Source organism: Lepidochelys kempii, chromosome 24 (assembly GCF_965140285.1).
Source record: "Lepidochelys kempii isolate rLepKem1 chromosome 24, rLepKem1.hap1, whole genome shotgun sequence".
NCBI lineage: Eukaryota > Metazoa > Chordata > Testudines > Cheloniidae > Lepidochelys > Lepidochelys kempii.
The window spans coordinates 4,089,707-4,105,191 of NC_136403.1; the positions used below are offsets into that span (position 1 = coordinate 4,089,707).

At 57.4% G+C, this 15,485-nt stretch overlaps 2 protein-coding genes across 12 annotated transcripts in view; one reads left to right on the forward strand and one right to left on the reverse strand.

Annotated features, from left to right (window-relative positions):
• METTL25B (methyltransferase like 25B) lies at positions 1–9,327 on the reverse strand. Of its 6 annotated transcripts, none has more exons than XM_078850563.1 (9): positions 9,085–9,327; positions 8,050–8,177; positions 7,577–7,698; positions 6,735–6,948; positions 5,214–5,276; positions 4,069–4,212; positions 2,438–3,285; positions 1,581–1,765; positions 1–944 (listed from the first exon to the last, which is right to left on the reverse strand). In XM_078850563.1, exons 2-9 carry the CDS (start codon positions 8,158–8,160, stop codon positions 883–885), a joined length of 1,749 nt encoding a protein of 582 aa, XP_078706689.1. In that variant the 5' UTR covers positions 8,161–8,177; positions 9,085–9,327; the 3' UTR covers positions 1–882. The 6 variants fall into 6 exon arrangements, with proteins under 6 accessions (XP_078706689.1, XP_078706688.1, XP_073179328.1 ...); XM_078850562.1 differs by having other exon boundaries at positions 266–1,001; positions 6,735–6,942; positions 9,085–9,325; XM_073323227.2 differs by having other exon boundaries at positions 266–1,001; positions 9,040–9,325.
• Positions 9,238–15,485, forward strand: part of ISG20L2 (interferon stimulated exonuclease gene 20 like 2) — a 23,709-nt gene continuing 17,461 nt past the window's right edge. For 2 of the 6 annotated variants that reach the window (XM_073323229.2, XM_073323235.2), the window contains exons 1-4: positions 11,041–11,320; positions 12,515–13,254; positions 14,288–14,488; positions 15,135–15,244. In XM_073323229.2, coding sequence (XP_073179330.1) covers positions 11,230–11,320; positions 12,515–13,254; positions 14,288–14,488; positions 15,135–15,244 — 1,142 coding nt within the window. In that variant the 5' untranslated portion in view covers positions 11,041–11,229. Of the gene's footprint in view, positions 9,413–11,040; positions 11,321–11,359; positions 12,151–12,404; positions 13,255–14,287; positions 14,489–15,134; positions 15,245–15,485 lie in introns of those variants that run through there. The other 4 variants (XM_073323230.2, XM_073323234.2, XM_073323231.2 and 1 more) reach the window with 4 other exon arrangements.

A 15,485-nucleotide genomic window follows, 5' to 3' on the forward strand; every position in this document is an offset into this window, starting at 1 on the left:
AAGGAGGCCTGGTGTCTGGGGTGTCAGTTTGGGATCAGATCCCAGCTCTGCTACAGGCTGCATGGGTGACCTTAGGACAGTCACTTAACCCCTGTTCCATTCTGTACAGGGGTGGGGTGGGGAATGATAATTCCTTCCATCATGTGCAGGGGGTGGGGAGTGGGATAAGTACCAGAGGGGTGAGCACCTCGCAAGCTGGGACGTAAGGGGAGCCATGAACTACCCCCACGAGGATTAACTGCTTGTTACGGCAGTGCCCAGCCACGCGCACGGCCCCCCGCCCTTCGTGTTCTGCACAGATCCGTGTGAGGGTCGGTGCCTGTCCCCATGCAGAAGAGGCAGGGAGCAGTGATGGACAATGCAAACCACTGCTCTTTGGGGGCGGTGTTTATTTTGGGTGAGAGGGTCAGCTGAAGGGGGGGAGAGAAGGCCAGGAAGGTGGGGGGGGGCAGGTAAAGCAGGTGGAGGTGCAGAGTCTGGGCAATCAGCCAGTCAGCACCTGGAGCAGCAGCTGCTGCCTGTTGTCCCTGACTCGCTGCTGCACCAAGGCCCTGCTGGGCTTCCTCTGGTGCCTGGGGCTGGCTCCTCCTTGGACTCTTCCAGCCCAAGGAAACGGGGGGTTGGGAGGAAGAAACCTCCCTGCCCTTGAGTGGGGCTGAAGGGGGAAGGATTGGTCCTGGGTGGGCCACATCATCTCCCTCCCCATGTGCAACTGCCGCAGAACTTTCTGAGGCTGCTGTAGCCTGACTCCCCCAGTGCTCTCGCCTCTTCTCACAGTGTGCGCCGCCTCCGTTCCCGTACGCTGTAAAACAGCTGCCACGTTCCTCCCCAGAGGAGGGCTGCAGCCAGCGATTCCTGTGCATCAATGGATGCTGGTGCGAGTCAATCTTCCCCTGCCAGCGTGGATAACGCAGAGTCCAGCCCAGCCTTGGCCGCCACCAGCACTAGGTTCCGGGGCGAGAAGCTGGGGTTAAACAGGGGAATCAACTGGCATTGGAAGCCTGCAGGGGAAGAGGGGGAGGGACACAGAGTAGTTCACAGGTGGGCGGTCCCATGATTTGTAGTGAGTACTTACAGGTCTGGTGAGTGGAGGGGCCGTACAGAGGGACACGCGCTTGCTCGCCCAGTGAGTAGGTGGTGAAAGAGACAGGAACACGCCTGCTCGCTCGCTGGGTGAACGGGAGACCATATGGCTGGATCCATGCGCTTGCTAGCCGAACAAATGGGGGGCTGCACAGAGGGGGCACGTGCTCACTCGCCCAGCGAGGAGTTAGCCTGGGGAGTTACTGGTACTGAGGCCTGGGCTCTCTGTGGACTACAAAGGGCTGCTATTGGCGAGGGGCGGTGGAAGGGAAAACACAAGGGTGCTGCATCCAGCACCCCAAGGATGAACGTGCTTGTCCATACCAGGCGGAGGAGGGTTTAAATCCCCCCGTGCTGGAGACAAATGGCTACAAGGAGCAGTTCAGGGTAAGTGCAAATGGCCACAGCCCTCCCACACCCCCAAATGTGAAGGAGCTGGCTGTCTCTGCCCTGGATCCCAGGCCTGGGAAGGGGGTGGGTCGATCCGAGGCACTCACCTTGCTCCTGCAGGTAGATCATCCTATCCAGCAGGATGAGGGTCTCCACCAGCGGCGCCAGAAGCAGGGCCAGGCTGAAGAAGGCCACCACGTTCTGTTGCTGGGCCAGCATGGCGTCAACGTAGGCCCGATCCAGAGGGGCGGCCGGGTCCAGCCCCACACACTGCAAGCCCAGCCGGGCGTACCTGCCAAGGTGAAGCAGCGTGGCCCCGTCAGCTCTGCGCCCTGCCGCCCACCCCAGGGCAGCTCAGCTGGAGCTGACTGGATGCTGGCAGGGCCCCCAACCCAACCGCAGCCACTTGCCACCCTGCCCCTAGCTCTAGCCACCAAACCACATTCCCATCCCCAAGCAGGGAAGGGAACCCAGGAGTTTACATCACTCATGTCTATACATCTTTGGGCATCAGTTGTCAGAGGCAGCATGGGTAGCAGACTGGGCATTTGCCCAGAGCCCATTAACCCCTGAGTTACCCTAAGGTTAGCCAGTCAGATGGGGGGATCAGGGATGTCATGTCCCTGTGCCTCAGTTTCCCCATCTGTGAAAAGTGAAGAGTTGTGCCCCTAAGTTGTTTAAATAGCAATCAATAGGAGCTGAGAGCCGGGTGCTAGGAACCAGGGGGCAGTTGCCTCCGTCACTTTCAATGAGGGTCTGTATCCAAACAGCCCCTGAGTTCTGGGGAATTTCTGAGCAGGATCAGCCCTCCCATCTCCAGTAAGGAGCCAGAACCGGAGCCCCGTCTCTCGTCTCCCCGGCGTCTAGGGCTGTCGAGATGGGATGAGGCCCATCTCTGCTGCGGGGCCGGTGGCTGGTTAGCGAGGTCAGGCTTTGCTAAGACACACTATGCCGGCTGACTCACTCCTCGAAGGCTAGCTGGTGGGCCTTGTTAATGGTCTGCACCCCGAGGCGTCTCTTCGCCGGGTCAGCTGCCCGGATCAGCATCTCCAGCGTGGCACGGTAGCAATGAGTCCGCAGGATGGGGCTCTTGCTCCTCAGCCGCAGTGCGTAGTCCTCTATGGCGTGGCAGGCCGCTTCCCGCGCCTTGTAGGAGAGGGCGTGGCCCGGCAGGCCGGCCACCCAGGCGCTCAGGGGGTAGCCGTACTCAGGCCGGTCGGTGGAAGGAGGAGGCAGTGCTGCGAGGCCAGGGGGGGTCGGCTCCTCCTGGGTGGTGAGCTTCATGTAGCAACAGGCCACCGAGGTCACGGCCACCACATGGGGGCAGCGGGTGAAGTGTCTGAGCAGGGCTACGCTGAGATCCCCGCATGCGTGCAGGCCGGTCAGGAGCAGCCTGCCCTCCGCCAGTGGCCCCAGGGGATTTACTGCCATTGGGCGGCTCGGTCGATACAGAGGGTGAGGCCCATTGGGAACGCAGCCACGGCCTCTGCTTCCGAAGGGATCTGGGGATCCCCTGTGCTCCTCTCTTGCAGCAGCCATGCAGCCCCATCCTCCTGGCCCCTTCTCTCCAGGCTTGCCCATCTCTACCACGTCTCTGCCACCCCCCCAAGGGGCTGTGGGGGGAATGCTCTTCCATGGCCCTGGCAAATCGCAGGTGGCACCAGCCTCCGGGGACGGGCCGCTTTCTGCCATGGGAGATTGAGCTGTGTCTATTCCTCGCTGTGGCAGGAGGAGGAACTCCTGCCACGGTGCTTGGGGGTCGACCCACCCCGCCACATGGCTTGGCCCACGGAGGGAGATCTCCCACGGATCCTGCAGGAAGGGAGAAACAAAGAATCACAGACAGCCACTCAGTGGTGGTTGTCTGAGCTCAACACTGCAGCAGATGATCAGACTATAGGTCCGGCTAGGCTGGGGTCCTGCTCCGAGAGGCCAATGCTGGCGGCCTGAGAGACAGGTGCAAACTGCGCCGTCACAGTGGGCCACCATGGAATAAAGGGAAGTTCCTTCGCCTCTGGCAGTAAAGGGTTAACTCCTTACAGACTGGTTAGGGTCTGAGCTCTGGCCGCCCTGATCAAGGGGCAGCTCAAACCCAATAAGCTGTTAACAAGAAGCCACCCAGCAGAGCCAGGATGAAAACCCCGATCTCAGACACACAGTTCCACGCCGTAGCTACTAGACTTTGCTCCTCAGCTGGAGCCTAGCTTCTTCCCTGGACAAGCTTCAGGTAAAAATATTAATAATCTCTCCTTAAATGGGCCACAGCCTGGATTTCCTCCAGGCGGGAAGAATCAGGAGGATATATCTCTCCAGCACTGGGTTATCTGAGCACCTCACCATCGGAGATGGACCCCTGGGAGGTTGGGGGCTCAGTCCCATTTCACAGATGGGGAACTGAGGCAAAGGGTAGATTAAGTGTTGCTCAAAGAGCCAGAAACACAACCCAAGTCTCTTGAGTCCTAAGCCAGTGCCCTACCCTCTAGGCTGTCCTTCCGCCCCATTGGAATTTAACCATTGCCTGGTGTGAAGAGCCCACTGATCTGCATAGGGCATTAGCCTTGGGGCCCCCCCTCCGCCCCCCACTGCACCGTTTACCTTGGCTCGTCGCGCTTGCTTCTTCTCCAGCGCCCACACCAGTTCTCGGTCAAACTTAGTCGCCATGTCAACCAGGCGTCCGTCTCCCTCGATCGCCGTGACAGACAAACCCAGGCCAAAGGCCAGAAAGCGAGAGAGATGGCCCTTAAAGGGGAACACACACCGACTGTCAACACTGCTGCTCCTCTGGGAGTTTCTGAATCCCCCCTGCCCTCCCCCCTGCACTAGAAGATTCAAGGTTATTATGGAGGGAAGGGGGACATATTTCCCCGCACTGGGGCAAGTCATGATTTTTGAGTGCTTGGGTTGGGGGCCTGCGACAGAGTGCTGAGAACCGGCAGCTCAATCAGCACTCTGGTCACTGGAAATCCAATTTGTTCCCCTCCCGCCCTCCCAAAGGACCTGACTGAGGGAGGGAATGGCTAATGTCTAGATCAGCCTGAGCTGGGGACAGCTAAGGAGATCATTAGCAAGTTAACTGCAAGAATGAAAAAGGAGCACAAGACGGACGTGCAAAGGAGAGGGAAAAAGAAAGGCAGGCCAGCAAAGCCAGGGTAAAGAGAGATCTCTGGGTGGTGCCCGCTCTTCTCTCTGGCCCGGGGACGATGACTGTATGTTACTATAAACAGAATGGCTGCATGGGACTGTACGGGGTGGTGGCTGAGATCATACAAATAAAAGACATAGTGGTGGTTACAAACCAGAGTTGCAGGGCCCTATCACAAAAGCACAGTGCGTGCGAAGCAGGACGTGCAACGGATTAGAAGCTGCATAGGGGACTGTAGAGAGACAGCTCCTAGGTGAGTTCGGTCTCCATAATCCATTCAGTTCTTGGCCTCTCCGCTAAGGCTGCCAGCGAAGGAAGCAGCTGGCATCGATCATGCTGGTGAGTTTTGGGATACGGTCTCCTGGGAAGTGAGCTACTCCCCACTATGTCACAGGCGCCATCAGCTGGCAAGGTCTTAGGGTCACCCGCAGTCCAGGGCGGGACTCCAAATGGGGGAAATAAAGGTGAAAGGAACCTCGTGAGCCAGCCCATCACCCAACCTATGCAATAGGAGACAATGCACCTCACCCCTCCAGGGAGGGATCTGGGACACAAAATATAATTCAAACCACGGAACTACAGGCTCCCAGCAACCTACCTGGCCAGAGCCAATATCTACCACCTGATCACACCTGGTGATCTCGCTCAGTTTCTTCACCACCTGAGGAAAAGATAAAGGTGCAGACTCATCAAGGAACTTGTCAGCAGAAAGGCCCAGGCTGTCCAGCTTGGGTGCTGAGAGTCAGCCACCGAAATCCGTGTTGCAACACCTAGGGAGGTGGCCTGCTTCTCAATGCAGCTTCCGCTCACCTCAGGGCACAACATCTTGACAAATCGGGCCCCTTTTATTGGGCTGCTCAGTCAAGGACGCAGCTAGGAGAACCCTCAGCTAGGAGAACGTTGGCCAATGGCCTTCGCACTTTTCCTTACCGTGACCCTATGTTGCAACCGAAAAGCCTGTGGGGACCCCCTGATAAAGGGAGGACAGTGGTGACCACTCTTGGACCCATGTGTGACCCCCTTTTCCTCTGGAACTGCAACTCCCCAGCTGGAAACCCATGATCTTGGCCTTTGCCAGAGGAAAGACTGGACTCAATCGCTGGTCTTCCTCCTCCAAGACATGCCATTCCTAAGAGCTGAGGAGAGTCACCTTCTAATGAATCTGATCGCTTCATCACCCTGACCCTGCTACTAGGAATTATACTACGGAGGCTGTTGCTTATTCTGCTTTGATGGCACTCTAGCCACATGGGCTGGAGACACAGTGAAGACATGGGGAAGGATACAGCCAGCCATAGTGGTGGATGGAAGGTGCATGATAATGGAGTGACTTGGTGGCACGTTAGGCTGCCTTTGCCTACCATACAGTATTGCTCTTAATGACTTGTGTTATCGTAGTGCTAGGAGCCTCAGTCATGGACCAAGACCAGGGTTCCAAGGAATCTTCTCTCTGTGGTTCTGTTCCTGAGCACATCGCGCCTGTTCCAATCAATAGGCATCTTTCCATCATCTTCAGAGGGCTTTGGATTAGGCTCCTAATGAATAGTATTTTCATGCAGGCTGTCTTCCAGCATGGTTTACAGGGCTTTAATAAGCAGCAACACCAGGTTCTGGCACTACCGAGACCTCAACATTCACCACACTGGCCACAGTACCATGCTGTCTTCTTTTCTGACTACAGGGAGATAGAACCTGCTCCAAAGCCCTTTGGATTTGATGGAAAGACTCCCGTTGACTCCAGCGAATGCAGAGTGCCCATCGGCGCATCTTGATGCTCCTGGGGATGTGAAGCGGGAAAGGAGGCTAGGATAGGAGAAAGCGAGACCCCAGAGATGAGGGTAGACCCAAGGTCTGCTGGATTCACTAGGAGGGTGGTGAAGCACTGGAATGGGTTCCCTAGGGAGGTGGTGGAATCTCCATCCTTAGAGGTTTTTAAGTCCCGGCTTGACAAAGCCCTGGCTGGGATGATTTAGTTGGGGTTGGTCCTGCTTTGAGCAGAGGGTTGGACTAGATGACCTCCTAAGGTCTCTTCCAACCCTAATCTTCTATGATTCTATTGGATTCACAGCTACAGTGAGGTCATCGTTCCTACTGGGGACAAGAAATGCTAGCCACAAACCTTCCCGAGCTGCCGGATTTCATGCTGCTTTTTGGGCTTCACGTGCTTCCGGAAAAGGGGGTTAAGCTTAGCACTCTGGCACCGGTTCTCCCTGAACTCCTCTGGCCTCCCGGTCGCCGACATGCCGCCTCTACCACGAGGTGTTCTGGAGAAAGCCAATGTGTGAGCTGTAGCTTTAAAGGCCAGCAAGGAGAGCGGCCACACCACGCTGTAACTGACAGCACAAGGACAGCAGTTAGTGTATGGACAAGGAGTTCCCATTGCTCTCGCACCAAAGGGACTGAACAGACTACAGCTGTACAAATCACTTCACGCACCGGGGAAATGCGACCACCTCTGGACTAGAATGTGGCAGCTGTTTAAAAGCACAGAGGAACAGTATGTGGCAGTTCAGGATGGGCAGTAATGAAGCAAATCGTATTCAAGTTGAACTGCATGGGGAATTTAAGGAGGCAGAATGCTGGATTTAGGCCACTGGGAATACAACCCTGACTCTTTCGAATAAAAAAAGTGCAGTGGCATCTTTAAAGGCCACAAGTCTCTGCTTGTCTGTATCTCTAAGCCTTTCCAAAGCACCTGTCAACATATCTAGCCACTGAGTGGTCAGGGTTTCATACCCTCTCTGACAGGCATTACCTCTATCACCACAGCACTCCCTAGCACCATGCGAGGGCTTTGGTCCAGAACTGACTCAGAAGGGAAACCATCCTCTACTTCAATTGACAATGCAGCCTGCAGACACAAGCCCTGCCTGCGGTCATATGCCCCTGGCCAACCCCTGCAGAGAAAAGAAGCCCACAGAGGACACTAGTAAAGCCCCTTTAACAGGAGCATGTTCTTACCAAACTTCCTCTGGTTTTCCTTTCTCCAGCAAGACGGCAGCGAGTTGTGGGGAGGGGAGATCGGTGAGCACTGCCTGCCAGGAATAAGGAAGCTTCCCCCAAAGATTATCGGTGAAAAACTCCTGCAGGGAAGAAAGGGTGATGGGGAAGGGGGAAGTTCAGGCAACAGCACTCATCATCCAAGCCCACTCCCAGCACTCAAACCCCAACCAAGATAATGACCCCATTTTGCTATGCGCTGTACCTATACATAGTGAGAGACAGTCCCTGCCCCAAATTGTTTACAATCTAAATAGACAAAACCGACAGAGTGGGAGGGGAAACTGAGGCACAGTGACTTGACCAAGGTCACACAGCAAGTCGATGGCAGAGGCAGGAATGAATCCCAGTCTCCTATGTCCCAGGCCAGTGCCCTACATGCCGGTCCACGCTGCCTCTCAGCAAAGTCCAACCACGATTTGAATAGGACTCACAATGATGTAGGAGTCCACAATGGATCCATAGAGTGAGAGGACATGGGTGATGTTCACTGCTAACTGCTTCTGCTCCTCCAAAGAGAGGGGCTGGCCGGAGAGCACTGTCATCGCGGTGTGGGGTGAACCTGAGAGATGGGAAATGGTGCACGAAGAAAGAGTTAAAACTAAAGGGAAAAGGGAGAGAATCACCGAGCAGGAAGGTCTGAATGAACGCGCTTGGCTCCTTTAATGACTCTTTGCAGCATGGGGTCCCTTATGTAAAGGAGGTGAGGGGCACTTCCTGGGGGAGAGGGAAGGCCAGTCCAAAGGGGCATTCACCCCCTGGCATCTCTGCCCACTAGGATGCCAGGCTTGGGGGTGGGTTGGTGATGTGGGCTCCTTTACACTAGCAACCGGGCTGAGGTCCAGCAGACTCATTTCCCGTAGGATGCGGAACAGCCCTCCAGAGGTCTGGATCCAGGCTGGCGCCTGAGAGGGGAAGGCCCCACATCCCCTCGGGCCACTGCTGCGCTGTGCGCCGTGGCACCGTGCTGGCCTGCGCCGTGCCACCCTGGCGTCGGCGGGGCGGGGCGCTGCATTGTGTCGTGTGGCCGGGCGTCCCCGGGGCTGCCATGACGCGACACTGGCAAGGCGCTGCTGTGACGTGGGGACACGGGGCTATTCGCGCGGCATCGCTCAGTGCCGTGTTGCTGGGACACCCCGGCCCTGTGACGTCACCCTGAGGCGTTGCCATGACGCTGGGCTGTGACATCACCAGGAGGCGTTGCCATGGCATCGCGCAGTTATAACTCTGGTGGCGTGGCATGACGTCGTAGCACTGTGACGTCATCGCGCGGCACGTCGCTATGACATCGCCCATGATGCAGCTCTGTCTGTGTCGCCGGCAGACGTCACCAGCCCCCTGTCCCCGCCCGAGGGGGGGGGGGCGCAGCGCGAGTCTCCTGGCCCCGCCCCCTCCCACAGCTCCTTCGGCCCCATAGAGCTCACCCTCCGCACGGCTAGAGCGCCCAACTGCACATCGCACCCACTCACCGCTCTCTATGGTCTCCCCCCGCCGCAGGACCGCGCACGCGCAAGCGCCCTCCCAGCCCCGCGTGCCTCCAGAGGTGCACACGCATGCGTACAATCTCGCCTCTGTGCCTCAACAGCCTAGACGCATGCGTAAACTGTTTGACGGCTGGCCCCGCCCCCGACCTGCGCCGCGCTCACGCCTGACGCGTGCGCGGGACTCTCCGCGGCCCATGCTCCTTCCTGGCTTTTGTTGTGCGTCCCTCCCTGTGTCCCCCACCGGCGGGGCGGTTTGCACTTCCGCTTCCGGTTGCTGCTGCCTGGCTTGGTCTGACTGGCCCAAGGAGAGAGGGTGAGGGGGGTTGGGGATCGGTGGGGTAATGGGGGGGTCACTGGGAGAGGGGGATCAGTGGGGTAATGGGGGTTCACTGAGGGGAGGGGGGATCAGTGGGGTAATGGGGGGATCTGAGGGGGATAGGGATCAGTGGGGTAATGGGGGGGTCACTGGGGGAGGGGGATGGGGATCAGTGGGATAATGGGGGGGTCACTGGGGGGAGGGGGAGGGGGATCAGTGGGGTAATGGGGGGGTCACTGAGGGGAGGGGGGATCAGTGGGGTAATGGGGGGATCTGAGGGGAGGGGAGGATCAGTGGGGTAATGGGGGGGGTCACTGGGAGAGGGGGATGGGGATCAGTGGGGCAATGGGGGGGTCACTGAGGGGAGGGGGATCAGTGGGGTAATGGGGGGATCTGAGGGGGATAGGGATCAGTGGGGTAATGGGGGGGTCACTGGGGGAGGGGGATGGGGATCAGTGGGATAATGGGGGGGTCACTGGGGGGAGGGGGATGGGGATCAGTGGGGTAATGGGGGGATCAGTGGGGTAATGGGGGGTCACTAGGGGGAGGGGGATCAGTGGGGTAATGGGGGGTCACTGAGGGGAGGGGGGATCAGTGGGGTAATGGGGGGATCTGAGGGGGATAGGGATCGGGGGGGTCACTGGGGGAGGGGGATGGGGATCAGTGGGGTAATGGGGGGATCAGTGGGGTAATGGGGGGTCACTGGGGGGAGGGGGAGGGGGATCAGTGGGGTAATGGGGGGGTCACTGAGGGGAGGGGGGATCAGTGGGGTAATGGGGGGATCTGAGGGGGATAGGGATCAGTGGGATAATGGTGGGATCTGAGGGGGATAGGGATCAGTGGGGTAATGGGGGGGTCACTGGGGGAGGGGGATCAGTGGGATAATGGGGGGTCACTGGGGGAGGGGGATGGGGATCAGTGGGGTAATGGGTCACTGGGGGGAGGGGGATGGGGATCAGTGGGGTAATGGGGGGATCAGTGGGGGAGAGGAGATCAGTGGGGTAATGGGGGATCTGAGGGGGATGGGGATCAGTGAGGTAATGGGGAGATCAGAGGGTGAGGGGGTTGGAGGATCAGTGGGGTAATGGGGGGATCAGTGGGGTAATGGAGGGCGGATCAGTGGGAGAGGGGGCTGGGGGATGGGATAGGAGATCAGTGCGGGAGGCAGTGTCAGAGTGATGGGGATCAGTGGAAGGGATGGACGGGAGATCAGTGTGAGAGAGATGGGGGGATTAGTAGGGGGAATGGATGAGGATCAGTGGGGGACGGAGATGTTGGGATGGGGATCAGTGGAGGAGGAAGCTTTGAGATAGAAGAGGGTCAGTGTGGGAAGAAGGCATTAGGAAGGGGAGGGGACCAGTGGGTGGAGGGGGTATAGAGGGGAGGAGATGGGGGAGTGCTGGGTAGGGATGGGGGAAGAGCAATCACTGAGCGGGTTGGGGGTTGATCCATGGTAGGGGTTGGGGAGCAGCAGTGCTGTTGGAGCTGGTGAGAGTTGGTCAGTGAGGGAGGGCAGAGGAGGGGTTCAGGAGGGAAGGGATATTGCTGAAGTAGCTGGTGAAAAAGGAGGTCATTGGGTGAATGAGGGGGAGGGATGATCTCGAGGGGGAGAAGCATCACTGAAGAGGTTATGGGTTCATGGGGGAGGGGATGAGCAAGAGGAGGGGGTCAGCACAATATATCATTTCTAAAAAACCCACAAAGAACAAGACACTTCACTACACCTGCATCCCCCCCCGGGGAGAGGATGAGAGAACAAACATGGGGCAGATGTGGGTGCCGTCGCTTAATGCGTAACTGGAAGGCGCCAAGACATGGTGTTGAGGTTACGACCCGGACAGACACTAGACTCGGCTGTAGCAGGGAGTATGAGTGGAGCAGGACGCACGAATGAAGCACTTGGGGGTCAGTGGTTGGGAGGGGGGGGAATCATGGAGTCAGAGTGGGCTGGGACTGGGGGAGTTTTGTCAGTAAACTCCTCTCAGCTTCTGTGGAGATGGGGGCATTGGCAGTGCCCCAGATGCCCACCAGATACACACTTTTACCTTCAATGGGCTGCTGCCAGGACGAAAACGACCATTTCTAACACCCTTTGCTGCACTACGGCTGGGGCTGTGAACGCCGAACACATTTTTAAAATCCCAGTTACCTTTCGCCATTTGGGCTCTTTCACTTTCTGTTTCTCGGGTACTAGCACAAAGCTTGTTTGGTTGCATCTCCAGCACTTCACTGGAAGGTTTCAATCCAAATTAAAATGGGTTATGTTGAAGGAGTGAAAGCAATGCCGTATGTACTTCTGCACATGTTGGAGCTTTGGTCTTTTACACACCCCGTGTATGTTCCCTAAACCTACATTTTGTTTGGGTATTTTCCACACGCAGGGATAAGGAACCGGACCAAACCCCAAAGATGAGTCTTTTGTTATTGGTTGGTTGATAAACCGTCTAACGAACAGTCAGATGCCACCCATCCAAATTTCTCGTGGTTGTATCTGCAGCCATAGTGCCACAAACTGACCTCTTCAGATCACAGGCTGAGCAGGGTTGGGTCAGTTTCACACTGTAATGTAAAGCCTACAAGACAAACTCAGTGGGTTGGTTCCCTGTAATGTGGTCGGATATTTACTAGGTGTTTTCCCCTCTGGGGAAAAGTCCCGGGGGCCCATGTGCTTTTCTACTGCCAGTGTCGATTTTCAGATGAGACATAAAATGGAGACCTTGATCATTCCTATAAATGTAAGTGTGTTAGTCCTGATGGCCTGGCCAAAGCCCCGAATCTCAGTCCTCCCTGTACTTTCAGCTGGCTGCAGGATTTTTCTTTACTTCCTGGCCTAATCTGTGGTGTAGCATGGCCGTGCCAATGGCTACCACCAAGGTGGGGGCATGGAGTGATTCTAATGCGGGGAGAGTTTCTCAAGGACTTTAAGATCCCTCTGTAAATTAGAATTCTTCTGATGAGGAGTGGAAATGTTCTTGATTTTCTGTTTCAGGTGAGGGCGTGAGCCTCTGTCGAGCAGTGTGTAAGGGGCTGGCTGCTTGAGGGGTGAAAGAGACTAGGGCCCCTCCTTCCCTCCTCCTCATGTTTGCTGCCTTCCTCCAGAACCCACCATGTCGGATTTGATCATAAACTTGGACTTGGGGCTCCAGCAGGTTCCCAAGAGGGGAACCGACAGCAACCAGAAACACCAGCGCTTTGTGAAACGGCGCCGTTTCCTGGAGAGCAGAGGTTTTCTGAAGCAGAAGCAGCTGCCACCGCCATCTCAGCATCATCCTCCCAAAGGCCAAGTCTCCGATCAGAACTCCAGCTCCTGGGAGAGGACCAAGAAGAAGTGGCTCGCCGAGGATCAGAACTCTTTCCAGACAGATGGACTTTCCCATCAGCCAAAAATCTTCCCCAAGGCAAATAACCATTGTCGCTTTGCCCAGCCTGGCGCCACCACGGACTCTGGCTCCCCTCTGCCTTGTTTTCCATCAGGAGCAAGGAAAGTGGCGTGTAGATCAGCTAAGGCCAGTGGGACTCCTGGGAACCACAGCACCCGTGCCCTTGCTGGCGTGCAGAAAGCCAGCCTGCTGAGCGAGTATGACAGCGGCCTACCCCCAGTGCCCCAGCCGGGCAAGCCCAGCAAAGTGGTGGCCATCGACTGCGAGATGGTGGGTACGGGCCCCGGCGGCCGGATCAGCGACCTGGCCAGGTGCAGCATCGTGAGTTACCATGGCGACGTGGTGTATGACAAGTACATCCGGCCCGTCGACCCCATCACCGACTACCGGACCCGGTGGAGCGGCATCAAAAAACATCACATGAAGAATGCCACCCCGTTCAAAATGGCCCAGAAAGAGGTAAGTGCCCAGGGCATCGGCTGGGCTGGCAGGGATTCAGTAGGGGGCGCTCTCCTCTGTCAGCCAGTGCCCATCCCGTGCCCTGGCCAGGAGCACCGCAATGAGCTTGACTCAGGAGGCTTTCTCTTCGGAGTCAGGTTGGGGTAAAGGTTTCCAGTGCCTCTGGGAGCTGCCCTTAAGAAGCCTTAAGTCCCTGCCCTGCTGGTCCTCGGGGGCCCTTTGCTTCTCCATGGCTGGCATGAGGCCATCCTTTCCTCAGGTCTATGAGCCCGGATCTCTGCTACGGCCTGTACGCACTGCCGTAATAAGAGAGCCAAAGGGCCGGGAGGTATGGGGACTCAGCAGCTCTGAGGAACAGGCCCTTTGCGGCTACACTAGAGATTTGAACCCATGTTGAGCTCGCACTGGCTGTCCCCAGGCAGTCAGCACCTCCACACTAGCCGTGCCCAAGGGGGCCAGTGTCCCATGCTGAGCCCTCTGCTTAAACACCCTCTCTGCCCACTGAGCTGCACTGTCTCTGCTTATAACCTGTTTTGTCAAAAGCCCCCTAGAGGGCGCTCCAACCCTCTCTGTAATCAAATGTGCTGATGCCTTTTATTTTTTTGTTCCCTCTGATACTTCTCCTCATGTCTAATTTGGTGGTGGGTGCTGGGTTTCCCAGTGTCAGCTCTGGGCATCTGCGTCTCGGAGGCTTTTCGGCACCTTGTGGAACGGTCCAGGGAGCAGCCGCTTAGAGCGGCATTACTAGCAAAGCTCAAAGCAGCGCAACGCTCTAAAGCAAAGGCGAAAGGGTCTGGGCACACTGGTGTGAAATAAGCAGACAGGCAGAGCTTGCAGACAAAGCTGGTTCACTGCTGGAACCAGAGACCAGAGGATCTTGGGGTGGTTCGGGAGCAGCGCGGGTGATCAGTAGGGGGCGCTCTCCCCTCTGAGCCAGCGTTGCCCCCGATCAGACGGCTGCGGCATGCGCCTTGTTGCCTGAGCATTGGTCCCCAGCGTTCCCAGCCCCTGAGCTGCCCTGGTTCTCTCTCAGATCCTGAAGCTCCTAGCGGGGAAGATCGTGGTCGGCCACGCCATCCACAACGACTTCAAGGCGCTGAAGTATTTCCACCCGAAATCAGTGACCAGGGACACGTCAAAAATCCCCCTGCTGAACCGCAAGGCTGGCTTCCCGGAGAACGAGTCGGCCTCACTGAAACGCCTCACCAAGCAGCTCCTGCACAAAGACATCCAGGTACCCTCTGCCTCTGGGACAGGCCCCCAGGCACCAGCCACGCCCGTGCTTAGCCATGCCCCAGGCTGTGCAGGCAGTCCTAGAAATCTGGGCCCAGGCCCACGTCTTCTCTCTTCCCTGCTGCTTGTGCTGTGTCTGGTCACTTCCCCATCCTGAAAGTCCCCCCGGTTCTCAGCATCATCCACAGGGGGTCGCTCTAGAGCACAGCTGCTCCTTCAAGGAGATGCGCCCTCCAGAAGCCAAGGGAGAACAAGGTCCCTCCATGGAAGAATAAAGTGTTGTCCCCTGGCTGGCCAGGGGGTGTCACCAGAGAGTGAGGTGAGGCATTTCCTCTCCCAGGAGTTGCTTTCTGTGTGGCCTAGTGGATAGAGCACAGGACTGGGGCCCATGAATTCTAGTCCCAGCTCTGTCACTAGGTGACCTTGGGCAAGTCATGTCCCCTGTCTAGGACTCAGTTACCCCATCTGTGCAATTGGGCTAATGAGGTCGGCATTAGTAATGCCCAGTGCCGCAGCACGTTCTGGGTGTGCTGATCACCTGGGGAAGCAGCCAGTGAGGATCAGAGCTCTCGGCCGGTCATACTGGCTAATGCCCCTGATTCTAACACCCCCCGTGGATCGTCTCTCTCTTCCCTTGTTCTCTGCAGGTCGGCAAAAATGGCCACTCCTCGGTGGAAGATGCCAAAGCCACCATGGAGCTGTACCGGGTGATTGAAGCCGAGTGGGAGAGGCAGCTGGCGCTGAATCCCGAGCAGGAGTGAGTGGCCTTGGGGCCCGCCCCCGTGCTGCCGAGGAAGGAGCAGACCCCGAACCCCAGAGCAAGCGAAAAGGGGGGCTCAGCAAAACGCAGGGTGGGAGGATCCTAGGCCAGGCCGGGGAGTAGGATACGGACCAGCTGCCTGGGGCCAGTGAAAGCAGGCGAGGGGGAGGCGGGCAGGCAGCTGGAGCCTGGTGCAGCGTTTCTGACACAGGCGGGAGTCAGAGGCGTGAGGAAGTAG

Excerpts from the sequence above, each read along its gene's own strand:
- METTL25B (XM_073323227.2), bottom strand. The coding sequence starts at position 8,160 with ATGACAGTGCTCTCCGGCCAGCCCCTCTCTTTGGAGGAGCAGAAGCAG. Across the intron at positions 7,699-8,049 it reads TTGTGGACTCCTACATCATT|GAGTTTTTCACCGATAATCT; the intron begins GTGAGTCCTATT and ends TCTTCCCTGCAG. Across the intron at positions 3,286-4,068 it reads AGCAAGCGCGACGAGCCAAG|GATCCGTGGGAGATCTCCCT; the intron begins GTAAACGGTGCA and ends CCCTTCCTGCAG.